The sequence below is a fragment of the Nomascus leucogenys genome, chromosome 4, assembly GCF_006542625.1.
Source record: "Nomascus leucogenys isolate Asia chromosome 4, Asia_NLE_v1, whole genome shotgun sequence".
NCBI lineage: Eukaryota > Metazoa > Chordata > Mammalia > Primates > Hylobatidae > Nomascus > Nomascus leucogenys.
In genome coordinates, this window is record NC_044384.1 from 86,457,235 (window position 1) to 86,481,471 (window position 24,237).

A 24,237-nucleotide genomic window follows, 5' to 3' on the forward strand; every position below is an offset into this window, starting at 1 on the left:
CTATGTCTCTAGTAAAGCAAGTAAACTGGGAAAGGAGCAAACCAAAGACAACCGGAGATGCCTGGTTTCCAGCGCCAGCTGTGTGACCCCGAGCAACTCTCCAAATGTCTGAGCCTTGCTTTACTCCTCTGACAGATGGGAGCACCTGGGCCTGAGCAATCGGCAGCGTCCTGGCAGAGAGGAGGGCTGTCAGTTATTTTTATTTGCTCCTTTGTGCTGATTTTTATAATAACCATGTAATGCTTTTAGAATAATGACTTTTAAAACACTAAGTACCTGGATCCCCATTGCTCTCCACCAATGTGGGGAGTGATCAAGCCCCTGGCTGCCCCCAGGAGCCACTTCGCCTGCACTTTATGCAAATCCTAGAAGCCGTGCCTCCCGCCCCGCCCGCCTGCGCTCACTCGGTGATCTCCTCCGTGACCGTGTGCTCCACCTGCAGGCGGGAGTTGACCTCGATGAAGTAGTGCTTGCCGTGCCTGTCCACCAGGAACTCCACGGTGCCTGCGTTCTCGTAGCCCACCTGTGGGGGCAGCCGCGTGAGCAGGGGGGGCACAGGCAGGGCCTGGGCAAACTCACTGGACCCAGGACAGAGATTCCGTCCCACCCATTGGGTTGGTTCCGTAAAAGAATGGCCTGTGGCAAACCCTGCCCCCACAGATGGCAGGCAGACCCCAGGGCCCGGGTCATGCTCCTGCCTGGACACGTCCCCCAAGTAGTCCACTGGGTTCCAGGGTTCCTGGAGTCACAGATGGCTGCACCCAGCTCATCTGGGATGAGACATGGGCAGAAGCCCCCACCCACCCCAGGCTCGGCACCTTGCCCTGCTGCCTCCTGGGCTTGCCCGCCAAGGCTGTGTCATCCACTCAGACCCGGAGACCCAGGCCTCTCCCAGCCCCTGATTCTGCTTGGAGGTGTTTTCAGAAAGTCCCCTTCTAGTCTACTGCACAGTCACCTCTGGCCACCACCACCCAAAGAAATTCATTTGAGAGGTACCAACAGATAATGACTCTAACTCAAATTTCAGCCCTAATTCCAGTTTCACTTTTGGTCCCACCAAAACGACAAACCAGACTGAATCACCTCCCTTAAACCTGTTATGGAATGTGAAATAGTATAAGCCAGTAAATAAGACCTGTCTTAAACGCGACCTTGGTCAATGCCTCGCGTTAGCTGTGGCTGAGGCCTTGCTGCAGAGTGCACACCCCAGCCTTCAGCCTGGGGAGGTGACGCGTCCTCCGCTGCCTATAGGCCAGGGAAGAAGAGGGGGCAGGACCCTGCTGCACGCCTGGCCACAGCAGGTGCTCTCCAGGCCAGTCCTGGGGCAGGTTGCTCTGGGGAGATAGCTTGCCACCTCAGCCTCCTCCAGGACCCCCCAACCAGAGCTCCCAGAAGAGCAGAGATGGGCAGAGGGTGCAGAGCAAGGAAACAGATCATAATAAACATGATGTAGGAGACAGAAGCACATGAGGGAGGAATGCCTTCGTAATGGTCCTCAATCTTGACAGAATCCACGGAATCTCATTCTCCTGATGACAGGGATGAGCTGGTGCCACAGAGAAGCCAGGTCTGTGTAGCAGCAGGGCTGAGGAGGCAGCTGGGGCTCCTTCCCTCCCTCTTCTCAGCCACCCTGGACTCTAAGCTTGGCCTCTGGGCCAGGTGCCTCAAGTGCACATGGAAAGGATGCCACGGACCCACTTCTGGCCCCCAAGAGAGTCCTTCACCCTCTTCTCCCCATCCCCAGTCACTCAGGGTCCCCTTCCCCCACCAGCACCCCACTGTGAGGCCTGCCAGCCTGTGAGCACAGACTCCTGTCCCAACACGGGAAGCCCACCCTTCACCTGCTTAGCGAGTTTCACAGAGTCGCTGGTGAGCCGAGTCCGAAGCTGCGGGTCCAGGTGGGCGGCGGGAGCAATCTCGACCACCTTCTGGTGCCGCCGCTGGATGGAGCAGTCTCGCTCGTACAGGTGCAGGATGTTCCCATACTGGTCCCCTGGGGAGGGAGGTAAACTGGGCTTAGCTTTTACTGGAATCTACATGCCTCCAAAATGCCCCTATCACCCCCACATAACCACTATGGCCAGTCAGTGCCAGCTGCCAGCGGTACAGAGGCTGCCAAGAGAGACACCAGCACCACCAAGGCTGTGAGGACCAACTGCCAGCTCGGCCGCTAGAGCCCACTTTCCAGAGTCCTCTGGAAAAGCGCCCGACAGGCCCCAGGGCTGTCTCCAAGGCCAGCCGCTGTGACCACACCAGGACTGGGCCTCTCAGCTCCTGCCTCCAGCTGCCCCAGGCGGGGCATCGGGACCACTCACCCAAGATCTGCACCTCGATGTGGCGCGGCTTCTCGATGAACTTCTCCACGAACAGCGCCCCATTCCCAAAGGCGGCCAGAGCCTCCGAGTAGGCCCGGGTGTAATTCTCCTCCAGCTCCTGCGAGGGCGGGCAGGGGCCAGGCAGACATCAGACCCCACAGCGCTACCTCTCCCCTGCCATGAATCCCACCCACTTTCCAGATCCCTTGAGTGGTCCGCCCCTGCTCCCAGCCCTGGGCATCTTCACTCACCTCGTAGCTGTGCACGACCCTCATGCCACGCCCTCCACCCCCATAGGCCGCCTTGAAGATAATGGGGAAGCCGTAGGTGTTGGAGAACTCGTGGGCCTCATGCAGGGACGTGATGGGGGCATCTGTGCCAGGGACGACAGGAACACCTGTTGGGAGAGAGGTGTGGGGGAATCTCTGTAACAGGCGGGAATCCCTGCCACCCCTCCCTGCTGGACCCTCTCCAGGAGTGCGTGGCCACCCCTTGCTTGCCCGTTATATTCACCCGCAGCGATGGCAATGGCCCGGGCCTCCACCTTGTCTCCCATCTTGCGGACCACTTCTGGACTTGGCCCAATAAACCGGACCCCTGCATCCTGGCAGGCCTGGGCAAAGTCCGCTCGCTCAGAGAGGAACCCGTAGCCAGGGTGCACTGCATCTACGTTGTTCTCCTGCGGGTGGGGGTCAGGGAGAGGACGGTACCCTTCAGTCCCTTCCAAGGCCTCGGCCAACCTCTTCCCCTGCCTAACCTGCTGAGCTCCATCTGTTTACCCACCGACGCACAGAGACGCTGAGCACGCCAGCCTCAAGAGACCCCCGCGGCAACTAAGACTCCCTGGTCCCTGCTGTCCAGGCCCAGCCAGGCCACTGGGCTCACCTTGGCCACCTTGATGATGTCTGGGATGTGCAGGTAGGCCTGCACCGGGGCTAGGCCACGGCCGATGAGATAGGCTTCATCCGCTTTCTGCCGGTGCATCTGGCCCGTGTCCTGTTCAGAGTAGATGGCTACGGTGCGGATGCCCAGCTCCGTGCAGGCCCGGAACACACGGATGGCAATCTCACCTAGAGGACAAAGAAATGAGAAGTTAGATTCCTAGGTCCTAGGAGAAGCAAAAAGGGGAGTGGGGAGCCAGGGCCTGGGGCAGTGAGTGGGAGAAGAACGCTAAGGCTGGGGCTGGCCACGAGGCTCCTCTCACCAGCCCCACTGGTGCTCACCTCTGTTGGCCACCATGACTTTCTTGATGGGCTTATACTCCAGGCGCCGGACATTTGGGGAGGCAGCGGGGGCGGTGGAGGTTCGGCGGATTCCCAGGAGCCTCAGGCCCCCATGGACTGTTCGGAACTTCAGCATCTGGGGAGGGAAGTCAGAGACCAGGTTAGTGCAACCTCAGCACTGAGGCTCCTCAGAGAGTGAGGGCCCTTCCCAACCCCACAGTGGCCCCATAGAAAGGCTAGCACCATCTACCTCCTGGATGCCAGGCCAAGCCCAATATTTCCTGGCTCTAGAGAAGGGAGCAAATCCAAACCCAAATGGAGCCCCCAGCTCACCCTGATATCCTAACTGTGACCTTATTGTTGTAGAGACAGGGTCTCCCTATGTTGCCTAGTGTGGTTGCAAATGATCCTCCTGCCTCAGCCTCCTGAGTAGTTAAGACTACAGGTGTGAACCACCTTGCCCAGCATAATATGCCCTATAACTTTTAAAAGTATCACGTCGGCCCATCCTGGCTAACACGGTGAAACCCCGTCTCTACTACAAATACAAAAAAAAAAAAAAATTAGCCGGGTGTGGTGGCGGGCACCTATAGTCCCAGCTACTCGGGAGGCTGAGGCAGGAGAATGGCATGAACCCAGGAGGCAGAGCTTGCAGTGAGCCGAGATCGCGCCACTGCACTCCAGCCTAGGCGACAGAGCGAGACTCTGTCTCAAAAAAAAAAAAAAAAGTATCAGGTCGGGGGCGGTGGCTCACGCCTGTAATCCCAGCACTATGGGAGGCCGAAGTGGGAGGAGCATCTGAGGTCAGGAGTTCGAGACCAGCCTGGCCGTCTACTAAAAATACAAAAAAATTAGCCGGGCATGGTGGCACACGCCTGTAATTCTAGCTACTCAGGAGGCTGAGGCACGAGAATCGCTTGAACCTAGAAGACAGAGGTTGCAGTGAGCTGAGATTGCGCCACTGCCCTCCAGCCTGGGCGACATCAAGACTGTCTCAAAAAAAAAAAAAAAAGTATAATACTTCAGGTTGGGCACGGTGGTTCACACCTGTAAACCCAGCACTTTGGGAGGCCAAGGCATGTTTGTGTGAGCTCAAGAGTTTGAAACCCGCCTGGGCAACATGGCGAAACCCTGACTCTACAGAAAATACAAAACTTAGCCAGGCATGGTGGCACACGCCTGTAATCCCAGCTACTTGGGAGGGTGAGGCAGGAGAATCACTTGAGCCTGGGAGTTGGAGGTTGCAGTGAGCTGAGATCGCACCACTGTACCAGTCTGGGTGACAGAGCAAGATTCCACCTTAAAAAAGAAAAAAAAAAAAAATATATATATATATATATATATATATATATATTTAAATCAACTGACGACAACTTATATCCCTGAACGCAGAGAGGCTTCAGAGGTTGGCCAGCACTTCATTTGTAAAATAAAGGAAACCAAGGTGCAGTGGAGACTAAAAAGACAGCTGCCCAGCACAGAGCCCAAGCTAAACCAGACGCAGTCTTTTCACCCCTGCATCTGGGCCTCACCTAACCATCTGATTCATTTCTTTTTTTTGAGACGGAGTCTCGCTCTTGTTGCCCAGGCTGGAGTGCAACGGCACGATCTCCGCTCACTGCAACCTCCGCCTCCTGGGTTCAAGCAATTCTCCTGCCTCAGCCTCCCAAGTAGCTGGGATTATAGGCATGCACCACCATGCCCGGCTAATTTTGTTTTTGTTTCTTTTCTTTTTTCTTTTTTTTTTTTTTTTTTGAGACAGAGTCTTGCTCTGTCACCCAGGCTGGAGTGCAATGGCACGATCTCGGCTCACTGCAACTTCTGCCTCCCGGGTTCAAGTGATTCTCCTGCCTTAGCCTCCCGAGTAGCTGGAATTACAGGCATCCGCCACCATGCCCAGCTAATTTTTGTATTTTTAGTAGAGATGGGGTTTCACCATCTTGGCCAGGCTGGTCTCGAACTCCTGACCACAGGTGATCCACCTGCCTTGGCCTCCCAAAGTGCTGGGATTACGGGTGTGAACCACCATGCCCGGCTGTATTTTTAATAAAGACGGGGTTTCACCATGTTGGCCAGGCTGGTCTTAAACTCCTGACCTCAAGTGGTCTACCCACCTTGGCCTCACAAAGTGCTAGGATTACAGGTGTGAGCCACCACACCTGGCCCATCTGATTCATTTCTTAGAAAAAGTTTAAAACACTTGACTCAGCGATTTTGTTTTAAGTAAGGAACATAAAAACGTACTCAAGAAATGAAACAAATATTGCAAAAACCTTAGTGCCATATTATAGCCAACAACCTAGAAAAGGGGAAATAAAGACAGAAGAAAAAGAAAAGAGAAGAAACAAGGAAATAAGTAGAAGAAAGAGAAGAGGAGGAGGAGGAAAGACCTACAGCCAGGGGAAGAAAACAGCAAACCCCACTAGGGGTAGACCCTATGCCAGGCACAGTTCTAGGCCTTAGGAGTTGAGAACATGACAGTGAAGGGTTCTGCTCATGGAAGATGAATGGCAGTGAAAGGAGCAAAGCAAAGAAAAGCAAGACACAAATAAGAACATTTCAGATCACAAGTGCCTGGAAGATAAGAAACAGGTGACATTTTGCGAATGATCTGGGGAGGGTGCAGGGGTTGGGGGCTGGATATTAGAAAACCCTCTCTGAGGAGGGGACACAGAAGCTGGGACCTGGATGGGGAGAGGAAGTCGACCACGCACAGATCCGCAGAGAAAGCTCCAGGAAGAAGGGATAGCAATTGCGAAGGTCTCAGGAAGAACAGGCTTGGTGCTGTCCTGAGAGAGGGAAGTGTGAGCCCACGGCCTGAGGTGGGGCTGCAGCCATGGACAGGGCCCAGTGGTCGAGGCCTCCCTTGAGCCATGGACAGGACGGGAGGGACATGATCGATACACAGTGGAAAGGACCTCTCTGGACTGGCGAGCAGCAGGGGCTGACAGACAGCGCATGTCTGGGGCAATTCAGAGCCTGAGCTGAGAGACACGGAGCCTCTGACAGGTGGAAGCCATGGGGGTCAGGGTGGGGCTTAGGAAATGTCTGGGGTATGACAGACAAGATTCGTCGAGAGACCCACCATAGAAAGCAAGGTAGAGGAAGAAATCCTGCATGGGTGGGCGGAGATGACTTTTCTTGCTATAAGAAGGGCAAGACAGAAAAGGCAGGGCTGGGAGTGAGGCAAGCTCACAGAGGGGGAAGAGCAGGGCCAAGAACCTTGGCAGCATCACAGGGGCGGTGGTGTCTGAAGCCAGGGAGAGAACAGCCTGGGAGAAGTGGGTCAGGCCTGCGTCTTCGGGCCCACTGGAGGTGAGAGTCTGGCCGAGGAGGAAGAGCCTAGAAGGAACCCAGGGGGAATGCCTGGAGGAGGGAGGGACGCAGGGGTCGCTGGGCAGGAGCGAGCGGCTCTCAGGAGGATGGGGCGCAAACTGGGCAGAGCATGACTCCCAGAGGCAGGGTAAGATGGGGGCTGGGAAGGGGTCACTGCAGTGACCAGGAGGCACCCAGGTCACACCTGGCTATGGTGAACGTGGGTAGAGTAACCTTGCTGGGCTCTGGGCTCCTCCTCTTTCTAAAATATATCTTGTCCTTATTAATTGCACAGTGGAGAAACCTGGGAGACACCACAGTGACCGAGAAATGAAGGTTAACATCACCAGCACCGAAGAGACACCACACACCTCCTGATGGGGTTCCCACCGCCGTGCACGGCCTGAATTTAATCAGGAGAAAGCAAGGGGCAAACTCAAATTCAGGGAAATTCCACAGAATAACTGGCTTGGACTCTTCAAACATGTCAAAGGTCGTGAGAGACAAAGACGCAAGAACAGTTTCAGATGAAAGGAGACCAAAGCAACAATGGCGAGAGCCACACACGATCCTGGATTGGATCTGGGTTTCTGTTGCTAAAAGGACATCGGGGGACAACGATACAATTTAAATAAGGTCTGCAGGAGAAAGAGGATTGCGTTGATATCAATTTCCTGATCTTGATCACTGGACTGTGGTTATGTAGAACATCCTCATTCTTAGGGAAAAACACCGAGGAACTCAAGGGTCCAGGAGCACCACGTCTGCAATTTATACCCACTCACATGGTTCAGGGAAAAACAGGAACAATGAAGCAAATGCTAGTATTGGGGGAACCGGGGTCAGGGGTACAAGAATTCTTTGTCTTACTCTTGCGACTTTATTGAAAGTCTGAAGTCATTTCAAATTGACAAGTGAAAAAAACCATACCCACCACTAATGCCGCTGGAGGAGATAACCTTAGGGAGTGCGTGGCCCAGCACCTGCTGCTCAAGAGGTGCCGGGAGCACCAGTGAGGTGCTCAGGTGTGGAGACACACCCTGCCCAGAGCAGGATGAACGTCAGACGTTATCACCCTGCTATCTCCCACACGCAGATCTACAATCCTCTAAGCCCTGCTCCAGGCGGGTTATCGGATGCTGCCCACGAAGAGGACAGGTCTTTCCCAGCTGGGAGCAGGCGGCACTGGCATCAGAGAGCAGGCATGGGGTGTAAATCTCACCCTCCTCCTGGGCACCAAATGTCTACTCTGCTCAGGGCTGGGAAAGGCCATGTCAAAAGAGCTCAAGTGACCACATAGGGCAAAGTCAGGAAGAGGCGAGGGGAGCCTTCGGCACAAGCACAGCAACAAAACAGCAAACACAAGTGGCTCTTGAACCCACAAGAAAGCAAGAGATTCAAAATACAACCATGAGGTGCCACTCCCGCCTCGGAGCTTTGTAAATGCAGTGCTGAGCGCTGGGAAGGCCTTCAGGAGGTGGCCCACAGGCACTGCTGAGCATCAGGGCAGCTTCTCTGGGAAGCTGTTTGCAAAACTTATCAAGAACCTTTAAGATATTCATGCCCGGCCAGGCGCGGTGGCTCACGCCTGTAATCCCAGCACTTTGGGAGGCCGAGACAGGCGGATAATTTGAGGTCAGGAATTCAAAAACACCCTGGACAACATGGTGAAACCCCGTCTCTACTAAAAGTACAAAAATTAGCCAGGCATGGTAGTGGGCGCCTGTAGTCCCAGCTACTGGGGAGGCTGAGGCAGGAGAGTTGCTTGAGCCTGTGAGGCGGAGGTTGCAGTGAGCCGAGATCGCGCCATTGCATTCCAGCCTGGGTGATAGAGTGAGACTCCATCTCAAAAACAAAACAAAACAAAACAAAAAAAGCTGGGCACAGTGGCTCATGCCTGTAATCCCAACACTTTGGGAGGCGAAGGCGGGTGGATCACGAGGTCAGGAGATGGAGACCATCCTGGCTAACACGGTGAAACCCCATTTCTACTAAAAAATACAAAAAAATTAGCTGGGCATGGTGGCGGGTTATGCCCCTGAGCCCAGTCATTACTATTCCAGAAATCTAACCCCAGGAAATATTCCAAAATGGGAACCAAGATGTACACAGAAAGATGTTCAAAACAGCATTATTTACAACAGCAAATCACGAGAAGCAGTTTAAAGATTCCACACCCTGGCTCTCACAGACATTATGTAACCATTAACAATAATGTGTTTGCACAGGTTTTGATGACATGGGAAATGCTTGTGATATAATGTGAAGCCAAGAAAATTTAATGGTAAACAACATGATCTCATGAAGTTTTTTTAAAGCAATGGCAACAACTGGAGGACTGCTCGCATGCCAGCCTCCTCACTCCCACGTGCTATGGAATTGCTGTAGAGTTGTGTTTTCCTCCTTCTTTATGCTTTTCTATATTTCCATATGGAAAATTTCCATATTTTCTCCATTGGGGATGCATTATTTATACTTAGAAAAAAAAGAAGAAATATACAGAAGGGACAGGAAGAGCTCCGCGGGAAAAGGCAAAGGGAGCTCCTGCTATACCGACTCCTTGGGTGGGAGGACTTGGCTATGTGTCTCCCAGGAGCCTAGCACCCTCCCCCTCCTCACCTGCTGATCTGCCTAGAGGTGAGCAGCCTCACAACTGGCAGCAGCCCACTGGCACCGAGATTCTCAAACCTCCAGGGCAGTTTCAAGCTTTTTTCGGGGAGCCCCAGTCCTTTCCTCCCACCTGGGTAGGTTTACCCTGCAACCACAGGGGCATTCACTCATGGTTTGTGGGTAAACAGGTCATTTTTGTTGTTCTCCTCCCCTCTCCCCACCACACTCACTCCCCACTGCCTTTTCCATGCAAAAAAAAGAGATTTCCTCAGAAGATATGCCAAAGGCCGGTCACCTCCGGAGCCTCTGGAAGGCTGCGCCCTGCCCCACAGCGTGGCCACCAAGTGTCTGCTTAGCCCAGGCAGGAAAATGATGGAGTGCTGACACGTCGCCACCCCCCTCAGCGGCCCCCTCTCACGTACATTCTTGCATTGGATCCTCATTTTTTCTTGGTGGGTAAAGGATTCCTTAGCAGTCCCACTCCACCAAAAGCCGGAGGCTGTGGGCAGTGAGGGGCACAGAAATGCCTCTGTGAGTCCTTGTGTCCCTCAGAGGGAAGCGAAAGCAGGCCTAGACTTGAGGCCAAGAGGACTGTCCCTGGGGCACAGGGGCTCTTTGGGTGGCAGTGTGCCAGGCAGATGTTTATGGAAGGGAAAAAGTCAGGGCTCTTCGGCTGAAGTCAGAGCAGGGAAAAGTGGAGCAGAGAGCAGCCTCCTCTGGGGCACTGCCCAGTGCAGGCCCACAGTCCACTGGCCGGGGGCTGCCCCAGCTCCATGGTTTGGGCACCTCTGAGGCCCCGGCTTTCACACCTGTACAACTGGGTTCTGCCACCCCACCCTAAGCAGGTCATCCTGGGTGTCGACTGAGACAGTACAGCTGAAGTGCCCTGCCTGGGTGACAAACATCAGCTGCTGTCACTATCTTCCCAACTCCCTCCCCTCCCAGATGAACAGAGGGCCGGGGAGGAAGCCCCTGGCCCCACACAGCTGGAAGGCCCACACACTTGCACCCTCCCACTCGCACCATAATGCAGCTCCATGCTGACCTCCCCACAGGCCAGCACCCACCAAGCCAGGCTGACCACGCACCCAGTGCTTAGCACAGTTCACTGCACAGGGGAGCCAGCAGGTGCGATGCCCACACACACTTGGAGCAAACACACAGGCCCGAGGACACCGCGTGCTTTTGCCAATACAGAAGCTTGTCCCCAGCGTTCCTCTGCAAAGGAAGACCCACCCCAGACAAAAGCAGTTGGCAGTGTCAGGTGTTGCAGAGAGGGGGGCACCTGTCCTACAGCACTCACCCTGCACCGGCCTTCAGTGCACAGAGGAGGGTGTCTGAGGAGCCACAGAAAGCTGCTCTTCTGCCTGAGGTCACTGGCCCAGAATACAAAGTTCCCCAACATGAGGCTGCTGGAGGCCTGGGCTGCAATCAGGGGAAGGGGCACCAGTGAGCCTAGAGGCTGTGAACCTGAGGCCTAGAGGCTGGCATGGGCCGCCAGCTGCAGGGAGGCGGGAGGTTGGGTCACGCAGAGAGTAGCTGATCCACAGCCCACAGCCTGCTCCCTTGGCCCCCTAGGGACCTGGCAAGATGATGAGGGAGGTGGTCTGAGACAGGAGGCAGCCGGAGAGGGGAGGGCAGGTTTCTGTGATGGATTTGGGATGTGCTGCCGAGTGAGGTGAAAGACACGGAAATGTTGGCCAGCAGGCAGCGTGGGGCCAGGGAAGGCTGCCAGGAGCTGCTGTGAATGACAGAGGGTGAGGGCTGCACTGCTCCTCAGAACCTAGGCGTGGCCCTGGAGCTCAGCTCACCGCTGTGGTCACACAAGACCCCTACCACCAACTGGTCTCTCCCTGACCCTCACACAATGTCAGGCACGGATGGGGCCCAACAGACATAAAGATGAACTGAAACACCACTGCATTCCCAGGACGCCTGCACCCTTCCTAGAATGTGGTTAACCCAGTTTTTCCTTATCGAATGGCACTGCCTTCCCAGATCTGAAACCCAGGCCTTTCCAGAATCAACATCGGCTGGGAGAAACCGCCCTATAAGATGGGCGTGGCCACCTCACACCACCCTCTCTCCAGGAAGCAAGGTCTTCAAGGTTGTGGTGGAATAAGCTGACTCTGGGTGTGCTGAGCTTGAGGGGTCTGGGATGGTTCAAAGGGAGGAGCTGGGTGGGCAGACTCCCCCTGCTCCCCAATACCAGACCATTCCCCAAAGCTGAAGGGAGCAGGGGCCTCTGCACAGCACTTGGGGTATAGAGGAAGGAACCCCTGCAGGTGGAGGCGCCTATGGAGACCCAAGGAAGTGGCAGCAGAGGGTGCAGACGGCCTTCCTGAGATCCCCAGAAGCCTTGCCTCTGGTGTTAATGACACTCCCCAGTCCTCAGGCTGTACGAAACCAAGCCCAGACACTCTGGAGTATGCCAGCCTCTCACCTCACAATGGCACATTCCCAGAAAGTGCCACCAGCCTGCAGCCCTTCTGGCTGGCACCATTCCAGGCACTTCCTGCCATCTTCACAGCAGGGCACAGAATAGGCGATGGCCAGGCATAGGAAGCAGGGAGCAGCAATGGCTGGGGCCAGGCTCCCTCTGCGGTCCCATGCTGTGCCCTGCTTTTGGGTATTTGGTTGGTGGATGGCAATCAAGAAGTCCTCAGGGTTGTCAAGTTTGGCTGAGAAGCTTCCCTGGAAATGCAGAGGGCTTTACTAACAGAACCCACAGAGCCGTTTCCTGCTCCCTCGAGCTGAGCCGCAACTCTTCAAGGGAGGCTGCTAGAGCCCCAGGTGTGAAGGGCATTCTGGGATGCTGCCAGGGCCAGCAACCAGCTCAGCTTACAGTTACACGCCTCAGGGGATGCCACTGTCTTGCTTGCTGCTGGTGATACACGCAAGCAAAGCTCTCCCTTTCTGACCTCAGGAATGGGGAACCAGTAGTGAGCGAGTGGGAGAAAAGCAACCACCATCACCCAAAGATCCTTCACCCTGCTTTCCTCTCCAGAGAGCTGACAGCCCAGAGACCCATTTGCTATTTTCTGCAAATGCCAGCTGACAGATCCCTTTTCTTGGCCTCGGGTTGTGCATAAGAGACCAAGAAATAAGACAGCTTTGACTGTCACTTGGGACGTGTAAACAACTCCTTGCAAGCAAGAATGAGCCACAGTGAAGCCAGCAGTGTGTGGGGCACCTGCTTCCTCCCCTGCTGCCTCTCGGATGACTCCACAGCTTCCATTTCCCTCCCAGCTTCAGCTTCAGAACAATAACTCAGCATTCCCCTTCCAGAAGGGAGTCAGGAAGGCACCTACGACAACCTGCAGGCTGAGGCAGGGCGAGGGCCTGGCCGTCACCTGCCCCGCTCCTGATAGAGCTGCCGCTTCCACAGCACGCAATGCATACTCACTGAGCTCCACCTGTGTGCCCGGCCGGTGCCAGTGGAGGAGGGCACAGTGGTGAGCAGTGACCTCAGCAGAGCCTTGCTGCTTGCCAGGCAGGGGCCACTGTGGCTCTTCATGCAGACTCACTCAGTAACCCTCACAGCCCCCATCACCTCCCTGAACAGGTAAGGAACCAGGCGCAGTGGGACTAAGTGACGCACCCAGGCCACCAGCAGAGCCGGCCTGGAGCCCGCTTCATATGCCCCCCTCCAGAGCAGGAGCTCGGACCCATCAGAGTTGGCCTACGGACTCTTCACTCAACTAAAGGAGTAAGTCACGGCTTTCATCAGGAGCACAATGTGACAGGCACTTGGAAATCAAAATACCAAAACCAAAAACCCCACTTCTGATTAAACTGTCACTGGCCTGGCCTCCAGCAGGGCCACCAGTGGCACTCAGAGCTTCCCACCGAGAGCTGACAAACAATGTTGGCAGTCACATGTCCCAGATAAGCCAAGGCAGTTTCAATTTGTCTAATAAGTCATCAAAATGTCCCTGAAATCCCACTACTTCAGACCTGAACTACATCTCCCAGGATGCCTCTTGCAACCAGAAGCTGCACAGAATCCTGCTGTCAGGCTGTCATCGCCCAAGTTTTGTTCCAGACAACATGGCCCCAGTGCTCAGCAGCCTTGCCAGGGACCAGGGCAGGGCACCACCTAACAGCTGCTGCAGCTGAGGCCCCGCATCGCTTCGTCCTACATATTCCTGTCCTCACAGAGCGTCTCCTGCAGCCTCAGAGGGCAGCAGTGGGTGAGAGGCCGCAGAGGAAGGGAAAGGCCAGGCCCTGCTTCAGGGGCAGGTGGCCAGCAAGCTGGTTCTGAAAGCCCAGCAGAGCACCTGGGTCCCTCAGCAAATCCTCAGAGGTGTGCTAGAGAGCAGCGGAGGGCAGAGAAGAAAGAAGTGCGGTTCAGAAACAGGCCCCAGGAACCTCCGAACCAACAAAGCTCCACACATCTACTTCCTACGGGCCCAGCTGCCCCCAGCAGCAGCACCCGCACCAGGCTGTGCCCCCACCCCCAGCCAGGCTCCACAGCTGCCAGTGAAAGCAGGCCAGAACCAGAAAGAAAGAGCTCTTGGCAGGTGGCAGCTCTGACGGATAGGGCCGCTCTCCCCAGGCGGCTCTGCTCTAAACATGTCCAATGGGTCCCAGGGCTGGCAGCCAAGAGGGACAGATGAAAGAATGACTCCACCTGGCTCTCAGGGCTGCCACGGCTGATATCAAAGCACCCAAGAGAGGACAGACTGAATCTGAGATTTCTGGGCAGGGGGGGCAGAAGGGAGGATGCTGGAAACAATGCAGGTGACAGGCACAGAAGACAGGAGAGAGACAATACCAAAGACAGAAACAGACACAGCACGGGTGCTCGCCGAGGCTCAGCTGGCCAAGCTCTGGGCCCCCAGGCGCGCCGGCTGCTCCGAGTGGCACTGCTGTGATGAACAGCAGTGAACAGCGCCAGGAGGGCTCCTCATCGCCCTGGCAACCCTCTATTCAAAGGAGCAGCCGAGGGGGAAAGGGTGGCACCGAGGCGACTGGCGCCATGGTCTGGGGACTCGTGGACTGGGGGACAAAGGGGGCCTCAGAGAAAGCAGAGTGAGGGGTCCCGAGGGCCTGCAGTGAGGTGGCTGCTCCATCCCAGCCTCGCTGGAAAGCAGTGAGAATTTCAGGGCCAACACTGCCCCCTGGCGCACGAGGAGCCAGCTTCCTGCTGACCCTGCAGCACGGGGCATGGGCAGGGCTCACATGGGAAGGTCACTTGTCCCCATTCCTCCACATCCTATAGGAGTAGGCTCAGGAATGCCTTCCCCGTATTCCCCGGACAGCCACTCCCTCAGCTCTGTCCTTGTCCGTGCCCCACCCATTGTCCTGCTCAGGGGGCTCTCCATGAGGTCTCCATGGCATCTGTGTCCTCAGCAAAGAGTATTTAATGTTACAAAGATTTGTTGACCCGTCTTGTCTCCCTTAATAGACACTGTTAGGGCCCTGGGCACAGGATCCCTGGTCTCTTTTGTCCCCACATCTCCCTAGCACTCTGTACAGTGGCTAAGACCAGAATTAAATAAATGTCTGAGGGAATGAATCAGTGAAGAAATACTTCAGGTCACAATGAGGTTGCAGAGTGGCATGAGGCTGTTAAGATTCACCGTGAGGCGTGGTGGCTCATGACTGTAATCTCAGCCGAGATTGAGAGGCCAAGGCAGGGGTATCACTTGAGTCCAGGAGTTTGAGATCAGCTTGGGCAACACATTGAGATCCTGTCTCTGCCAAAAAGTTAAAAAAAAAAAACTTTTTAAAATTAGCTGGGTGTGGCCTGGCACGTGGCTCACGCTTGTAATCCCAGCACTTTGGGAGGCTGAGGCGGGTGGATCACCTGAGGTTGGGAGTTCAAGACCAGCCTGACCAACGTGCAGAAACCCCATCTCTACTAAAAATACAAAATTAGCCGGGCGTGGTGGCACATGCTGTAATCCCAGCTACTTGGGAGGCTGAGGCAGGAAAATCACTTGAACCTGGGAGGCAGAGGTTGCGGTGAGCTGAGATCGTGCCGTTGCACTCTAGCCTGGGCAACAAGAGCAAAACTCCATCTCAAAAAAAAAAAAAATTAGCTGGGCACGGTGGTGCCCATAGATAGTCTCAGCTGCTTGGAAGCCTGAGGCAAGAGGATTGCTTGAACCCAGAAGGTTGAGGCTGCAATGAGCCATGATGGTGCCAGTGCACTCCAGCCTGGGCAACAGAGCAAGACCCTGTCTCAAAAAATAATTAATTATTAGTTAAAAAAAAAAGATTTACCTAGAAATATTACGGAGCATTCAGACAAAGATTAGTAAGGCTTGGCCCCTCCTGGGAACAGCACACACACACTAGTGGGACACACAAGTGTCCCATACATATCGATTAGAGCCCAAAGTGATGCTGACAGGACAGAGAGAAGGTCCGAAGGACAAGGTCAGCAAAAAGCACCTCCCAGACTGCTGCAGAGCATGTCTGTGCCCCCCACACCCATATGTTGAAACCTTGATCTTGGACTTCCAGCCTCCATAACTGTGAGAAATAAATGTCTGTTGTTTAAAAGCCAAGCAACCTATGGTATTTTGTCACTAAAGCCCAAAAGGACTCAGACGAAGCCTGGGAATGAAAACCAGGGAAGCCGAGTTTCAAGGTTGCGAGGGGCAACAGAGGCTGGGGGACCAAAGACTCAATTCTAAACAGGACTGGACACTCTTTGCCGGGAGGAAGATGCCAGGACCCAGCAGACGCTTGCAGGTGGCCCAGGACGTTTCCGGACCCTCTTCAGGCCACCCCACCCCTGCTGGAGAGCTACACAGGACCTATTCCCCACTCAATTCCCCTCGTTCCAAGATGACAGGACATGAATGCTGGCTGGATTAGAGAGGGCCTCCCAGAGGCCTCGGGGACTTCGGGATCTGTCAAGCTCAGGACAAGCGGGTGTCACCCGGTGTTAGAGGTTGAATTGTGTCCCCCGCCAAAAAAGATACACTGAAGTCCTAACCCCTAGCACCTAGGTCAGAATGTGACCTTATTTGGGCCGGGCGCGGTGGCTCATGCCTGTAATCCCAGCACTTTGGGAGGCTGAAGTGGGCTGATCACCTGAGGTCAGGAGTTCAAGACTAGCCTGGCCAACATGGTGAAACCCATCTCTACCAAAAAATACAAAAAATTAGCCTGGTGGTGGGTGCCTATAATCCCAGCTACTCGGGAAGCTGAGACAGGAGAATTTGCTTGAACCGGGGAGGCAGAGGTTGCAGTGACCGGAGATAGCGCCATTGCACTCCAGCCTGGGCAACAGTGAGACTCTGTTTAAAAAAAAAAAAAAAAAAGTGACCTTATTTGGAAATAAGGTAATCAAGTGAAAATAAAGTGATTAGGGTGGCCCTAATCCAATATGCTTGGTGTCCTTATAAAAAGGGGGAAATCTGGACACAGACACACACAGAAGGAAGAAGATGTGAAGACACAGGAGATGATGGCCACGTGACTGGAGTGAGGCCTCTACAAGCCAGGGAAGGCCAAGGACTGCCGGCAAACACCAGAAGCTGGCAGTGGCCAGGCAGGACCCTCCCAGGGCCATCCGAGAGAGCACGGCCCTGCTCACACCTTGATTTGGGGCTCCTGACCTCCAGATGTGAAGCAAGAAGTCTCCGTTGTTTTCACCCAGCTTTTGGCACTCTGTGATGGCAGCTGTAGGAATCTAATACACCCAGGTTGCCTACAAATAACCAGAACCTATAAAGACCCTAACACCAGGGGCTGGAGAAGCGCAATGATGGTAAAAATACCCCCTTCTCTCATCCGCTCATCCTGATGCAGGCCACAGCGGTGGCTTTCAGAGCATGTCGCTATTTGGGACTGTGATCAGCTGGCTGGGGCAGGCTGAGTGAGAGGCAGCAGAGATGAGAAGTGAAGGGTGATGAGGCAGGCCGCGCGTGCGTGGAGAGCCAGGCAGAGTTAGCAGGACAGCCTGAGGGAAAGACTCCAGGGCGGGAGCAGGAAGGGATGTCCAGAGGGAGAAGAGGGGAGGTAGGAGGGCAGGTGGAGGAGGGGAGGGAGGAGGGCAGGCGGAGGAGGGGAGGAGGTCCAGGTGCTGGGGCAGCTGGAGCAAAGGCAGATACAACAGGAAGCAAACAGCCCGGCATGGCCTGCTGAGGCAGGGAGTGCAGGCAGGGAGAGGAGCCCAAGGGCTGAGCCCGAGACTCAGTCCAGAGCTAGTGAGCTCCACCAGCAGCTTGAGCAGTGTCCTCAATGTCAGGATGCTATGGAAATACCAGGCAGCAGGGAGACAGATTTACAACTGAGAGGGACCACTCTGGCGGCTCTGGGGAAGCTGGATTTGAAAAGGAAAGATGAGAAGTAGAAGTTCAGCTAGGAAGATGTTCTAATGTGGGCAAGAGACAATGAGGACCTGAACCAGGGTGGTGGGAGTAGGAATGAAGAGGGACTGTGCCAAGAAAGACTTAGGAGGCAGCATCAACAGCACCCATTAGACAGGAGGCAGAGAGGCAGCAGGGAAGGGTGGCCCTGGGTTTTAAGGTGAACAATGGCAACACCAAATTAAAGAACGTGAAGCCAATGTGGGTAGAAACAGTGACTCAGCTTTGAATCTGAAGAGTATCTGGCTGGAAAGAACAGACAGCTAGACAGTGAGTCTCCTGTGTAAAGGAGACGAAGGTAGGAAGGCATGCTGCTAGGATGTGTCGGTGCCATGGTGCACGCCCCTGGCTTCAGAACCTAGGGTCCTGCCTTTGACCACTGTGCCACAGCGCCTTTCCCAAGATGCAAGGCTCCAGCCCCGGCCATCAGGGCTGGCCCAGGAGGTGAGGCGTCACATGGCCCTTGGGGAATGAGTGGAAGGTCCTCTCGGCTCCACAGAGTGCTTACTGGGCTCTTTTCCAGGCAGCGAACTGGAAGCTTCCTTTCCAGGAATCAGAAGTCCTGCGGCTACTGGCATGCAGGGGGCTCCCCAGGGAGCCCAGTCTCATCTCCCAGCGAAAGGACCGGGGGCCACCAAGCTCCACCCCAATCAGACTTGCCAGTGGGTATTGGTGTCTCATTTTTCAGTGTGAACGGTCAGCGAACCACCACCAGATATTTGAGGAAATGACCAAAAAATTCACCAAAACAAATTGGGATTTTTAAAAAACAGTAACGTTGAGGAGAAAAGTAATACAGAGAACAGATACTCAGAAAAACTATAATTTATCTCCTCAGAGAAACAAGAAAAGCTATTGCATCCATTAAGTAAGAGGCGGCAGCTATTTTAAAAAGGCAACAAGAAAGAGCTCTAGGAAATTAAAAATAGAGTTGCAAAATTTTTAAACATAATAAATAGAAGAATTAGAAGACAGTTTGGGACACTACCCAGAAAGACTAACATATGGAAAATAGGAGAAAAGATAAGAAAATAAGAGACTCAGTCCAGCGAGTCCAGCATCCAGCTGCCTGGGACTCCCGGAAGGGGAGACAAGAGAGCCAGGGGCAGGGGAATCCTGCTGGGAAGTCTCCCGGGACTGAAGGATGCATCCACGTGGAGAGGTCTCGGAGCACCTGGAGTGATGCCAAAAGTCCCACCCGGAAAAAAGATCAGAGGGGGTCTCATAACCTTCTTGTATTAGTTACCTGTGGCTACGGTAACAAATTACCACGAACCTAGTGGCTTAAGACAACAGAAACATTCTCTTTCAGTCTGGGAGGCCAGAAATCCAACATCAGTTTCACAGGCCGAAACCAAGTGAGGGCAGGGCTGTGCCCCTCTGAGGGCCTGGGAGGAATCCCTCCTGAGCCTTTTCCAGCCTCTGTGGCTGCCGGGCTCCTTTGCTTGTGGCCACATCACTCCCATCTCTGGCTCTATCTCCACATCGCCTTCTCCTCAGCATAGGTCTCTGTCCTCTAAGGACACTTGTGATGGCATTCGGGGCCCACCTGGATGATCCAGGACCACCTCCCCAGGTCAGAATCCTTCATCACATCTGCAAAAGCCCTTCTTCCTTCTAAGGTAACAACTAGGATTAAGACCTGGGTAGCTTTGGGGGCCATCTCCAGCCTACCACACTTCTGAAGACCAAGGGTCACACACAACTGTCTTCAGCAGTGACATGGAGCCAGAAGCTTCTGGAGTAATGTCCTCCAATTTTGGAGGGAAACGCTTCCCAAGCTGGAGTCCTCTATCCAGTTAGACTACTAATCCAGTGGGGGTGAAATACCAATTTTTTGAGACATGCCAGGCCTCGGGAGGTGTGCCACCTGTGAGCCTGTCTGCCCAAGAAGCTCAGGGATGGGCACGAACAAAACAAAGGAGTAAATAAACCAAGAACAAGGAAGACAAGGGATCCAGGCACCTGGGCAGCCAGCAGAGAGGAGGCAAAGGGAACTCCCAGGGTGATGGGGAGGGAGGCCCAGGCAGCTTGCTGTCCGCAAGCCTGGAGACCCGCCAGGCACCTGGACAGCAGCTCCTGGGGATGTGGCCTTAAATAAACAAACAAAAAGGCAGATTACCTGGTGTCTCTGAAAGAATGAAGAGGAGATGGCAATGTACAACTTGTCTGGGGATGAACATCAACTGCAGGAAAATGAAAAGTTAATGCTACCAAAGTAGACACTCTGTATTTTCAGATGTGAATATTAACTTAACAATGTAAAATCTTGGCTGGGTGCAGTGGCTCCCACCTGTAATCCCAGCACTCTGGGAGGCCCAGGCGGGCAAATCACAAAGTCAGGAGTTCCAGACCAGCCTGACCAACATGGTGAAACCCCATCTCTACCAAAAATACAAAAATTAGCCGGGCGTGGTGGTGCACGCCTGTAATCCCAGCTACTCAGGACGCTGAGGCAGGAGAATCGCTTGAACCCAGGAGGCAGAGGTTGCTGTGAGCTGAGATCGCGACACCACACTCCAGCCTGGGCGACAGAGTGAGACTCCATCTCAAAAAACAAAACAAAAATGTAAAATCTGAAAATGTACTTAAAAGCGGTTCTATATAACCACGCAGGGTGAAGGGAGGGAAAGTGGGTACATGTGTGGGGCGGGGTTTGAGGTGAGGAGGGCAGTAAAAGTGAGCTCAATCTTCCATCAAAGGAGACCACTAAACAGAGGGATGCTGTGGGGAACAGGAGTCACAGGGCAGCGTCTGGGAGGCACTCATGGGGAGGGCAGTGGGACAGGGGTGGCAGAGGTAAATGAGCCTCAGGGCACAATCTGACTTTCAGAAGTGTCCACATGTATTATTATTATTATTATTATTTTGAGAGAGTCTCATTCTGTCACCCAGGCTAGAGTGTAGTGGCGTCATCTAGGCTCACTGCAATCTCCACCTCCCAGGTTCAAGCAATTCTCCCGCCTCAGCCTCCCGAGTAGCTGGGATTACAGGCACCCGCCACCATGCCCAGCTAATATTTTTGTATGTTTAGTAGAGATGGGGGTTTCACTATGTTGGCCAGGCTGGTCTCCAACTCCTGACCTCAAGTGATCTGCCTGCTTTGGCCTCCCAAAGTGCTAGGATTACAGGCATGAGCTACCACGCCCAGTCTCACATGTATTATTTTGATAAAATAAAAGTTAAACTTAACAAAAGGGAAAAAAACAACACTCTGCAAACAGGTGCAGCTCCTTTGTGATTCTTCCTAATCCCATTCCAGGTCCTTTTCTCCTTTTCTCCCAGGGGGTCCACAATGCAGAGTTACTGCTTCCCCTTTGTTGATTTCACCTGGATATTTGTGTGCCCATAACCATATGTTCTAATTTTTTTCATAAATGATATAATCATTTTAACTTGTTTTACCCAATATATATTTGAAATCTCTCCACGTTAATACAGTAGACCTACCTCACGAATGACTGTAGGTCAATGTTGTATTAGACATATCGCAATCTGTCCATGCCGAATGAGGGACTGCTATTGCCTGAATGTTTGTGTCCACACCAAATTCCTATGTTGAAACCCTAACCAATGTGGCAGTGTCAGAAGGTGGGGCCTCAGGGAGAAGATTAGGTGCTGGTGGCAGAGCCTTCCTGAATGGGATTAGAAGCCTCACAGAAGAGATCAGACAACTCTGTTTCCCCTTTGTCCGTGAGAACACAGTGATCTATGAACCGGGTAGTGGGCCCTCACCAGACGCCGAATCTGCTGACACTTGATCTTGCACTTTCCGGTCTTTAGAACTGTGAGAAATGCATTTCTGCCGTTTAATGAACCTATGGTATTGTGTTATAGCAGCCCAGACTAAGACAGCGACAAATAGATTGTTTCCAATTTTTTTTTTTTTTTTTTTTTTTTGAGATGGAGTTTCGCTCTTGTTGCCCGGGCTGGAGTGACAGAGCAAGACTCCGTCTCAGTAAGTAACTAAGTAAGTACGTAAGTAAGTAAGTAAATAAATAAATAAATAAAACAGTTTCATCTTTTTTTTTTCTTTTTTTTTGAGACGGAGTCTCGCTCTATCACCCAGGCTGGAGTGCAATGGCGTGATCTTGACTCCGTGCAACCTCTGCCTCCCAGGTTCAAGCGATTCTCCTGCCTCAGCCTCCCGAGTAGCTGGGACTACAGGCATGTGCCACCATGCCCGGCTAATTTTGTATTTTTAGTAGAGATGGGGTTTCTCCATGTTGGTCAGGCTGATCTTGAACTCCACTCCCGACCTCAGGTGATCCGCCCACCTCAGCCTCCCAGAGTGCTGGGATTACAGGCACGAACCACCTCCCCCCGCCATTGTTTCCAATTTTTAGCAATTAAGAACTGTGTTGTATAGGCTGGCAAAATGATCACTGTTGAAGTTGGGTGACAGGTACATAGAGTTCATTATACTATTTGCTCTATTTTTGTGTATATTTAAAAGTAGTCAATTAAAAGTGTTAAAAAAATGAATAACCTTGACCCCATATAGAAAATGTGCAAAAATTTCTCTAGGACATATACCTAGAATTGGAATTGCTGCATCAGGCAATAGGCACAGGGTTTTTTTGTTTTTGTTTTTGTTTTCAGAATCTGGCTCTGTCGCCCAAACTTGAGTGCAGTGGCGCGATCTCGGCTCACTGCAGCTTCCGCCTCCCAGGTTCAAGTGATTCTCCTGGCTCAGCCTCCTGAGTAGCTGGGATTACAGGCGTGCGCCACCATGCCCAGCTAATTTTTTTTGTATTTTTAGTAGAGACAGGGTTTCACCATGTTGGCCAGGCTGTCTTGACCTCCTGACCTCAGGTGATCTGCCCACCTCGGCCTCCCAGTGTGCTGGGATTACAGGCATGAGCCACTGTGCCCAGCTAATAGGCAAGATTTTTTGTTTTTTTTGAGACGGAGTTTCGCTCTTGTTGTCCAGGCTGGAGTGCAATGGTGCAATCTCGGCTCATCGCAACCTCCGCCTCCCGGGTTCAAGCGATTCTCCAGCCTCAGCCTCCCGAGTAGCTGGGATTACAGGAATGCACCACCACAGCCGGCTAATTTTGTATTTTTAGTAGAGACGGGTTTCACCACGTTGGTCAGGCTGGTCGTGAACTCCCGACCTCCAGTGATTCGCCCATCTCAGCCTCCCAAAGTGCTGGGATTACAGGCGTGAGACACTGCACCCGGCCAATAGGCAAGTTTTTAATATCAATATTGCCAAATAAGTCTCCAAGGTAGTTATCCTAATAATTTACACAGCCACCAGACATACAACAGAATGTCTATCTCTCCACATCTTTACTGACTCTTATATTGTTAGACTTTGATTTCTGTCAACCTTGTAAGTATAAAATGGTATCATTTTAATTTTCAGTCCCCTGATTATTACTGAAGTTGGCTATTTTCTTATGATTGTGGACATATTTTTAGTTTTTTCCTTTTGTGAAGTGCCTGTTCACATCATTTGCCCACTTTTCTGCTGGGCTGATTGTCTTTTTCTTACTGAGCTATAATAAATCTTTATGTATTCTAGGCATGAATCCATTCTCTACCTGTGGCAGACGCTTGGGAGGATGTTTAGCAAGTTATAGGAAGAGGAAGGGGAAGGAGTTGAGAGGGAATGACAAGTTGAAGAAGCAAGGATGAGAATAAAAGGTGGGGCGAGTCCGGGAACAAGGCTGCGAGGCTCGGGTGAAAGACTGGCCTTGAACTAGATGAAGAACACTTCCTCTGAGACCAGAGTGCCTAAGAATTCTGGGACTGTCTCAGTTGAAAAACAGCCAGTGCTTGGCCACAGGTGTCACCCAATACACTGACTCAGCCAGGGCCTGGGATGACTAAGAGCTTTTTCAATGTGACTCATCAAGGCTGACAAGCACAGACATTCCAGAAGGCACAACCAAAAGGGCAAAGCAACAGTCCAGGCAGGTCAGCCTGTAGAGACAAGACTTCCTACTGACATCCAAGCTACTCGTTTGCCACAGCTGCTCCAAGGATGGGAATAATGAGTGCAAGCTGCATCAGAGATGACAGAGATTGAACTTTAAGAAAAATGTCTGGCCAGCCTGATCAGCAAAAGATACGGATATAAGAAAAAGCAGTCCCTCTGAGGGAGTTTTACAAGAATTTAGTCTTCCGAATCAAGAGATTCTTCTGGAATAGCAACATGTTAGACTGAGTCTATAAGAGATGGCGTGAATTTCTGCTGTGATTAGCTGACCTTGGAGAAGAGACACACAGCAGTTTTCAATCTGTATTTTGGCATGTTCCTACATAACGCTCTTCTAACATTCTTTCTTTAGAGGAAAAAATCAAAAGTAGGCACATATGGGGTTTAGATATTAAGGATGTTTTCATTTGAAATATACCATGAATCTGAGATTTTGAGCCCTCAGGGGGCCTGGCCAGGGAAATGAGAGCAGCAAGGGTGTTGCTTCAGCCTCCTCC

The 24,237-nt window shown here is 52.9% G+C and overlaps 1 protein-coding gene across 3 annotated transcripts in view; it reads right to left on the reverse strand.

Moving 5' to 3' along the window:
• The window catches only part of PC (pyruvate carboxylase), a 111,463-nt gene that overhangs the window by 19,872 nt on the left and 67,354 nt on the right, over positions 1–24,237 (reverse strand). For all 3 annotated transcript variants that reach the window (XM_030811294.1, XM_030811293.1, XM_030811295.1), the window contains 7 exons: positions 3,539–3,674; positions 3,201–3,385; positions 2,829–2,994; positions 2,567–2,712; positions 2,316–2,433; positions 1,842–1,993; positions 405–523 (listed from right to left, as the gene is read on the reverse strand). In XM_030811294.1, coding sequence (XP_030667154.1) covers positions 405–523; positions 1,842–1,993; positions 2,316–2,433; positions 2,567–2,712; positions 2,829–2,994; positions 3,201–3,385; positions 3,539–3,674 — 1,022 coding nt within the window. The remainder of the gene's footprint in view (positions 1–404; positions 524–1,841; positions 1,994–2,315; positions 2,434–2,566; positions 2,713–2,828; positions 2,995–3,200; positions 3,386–3,538; positions 3,675–24,237) is intronic.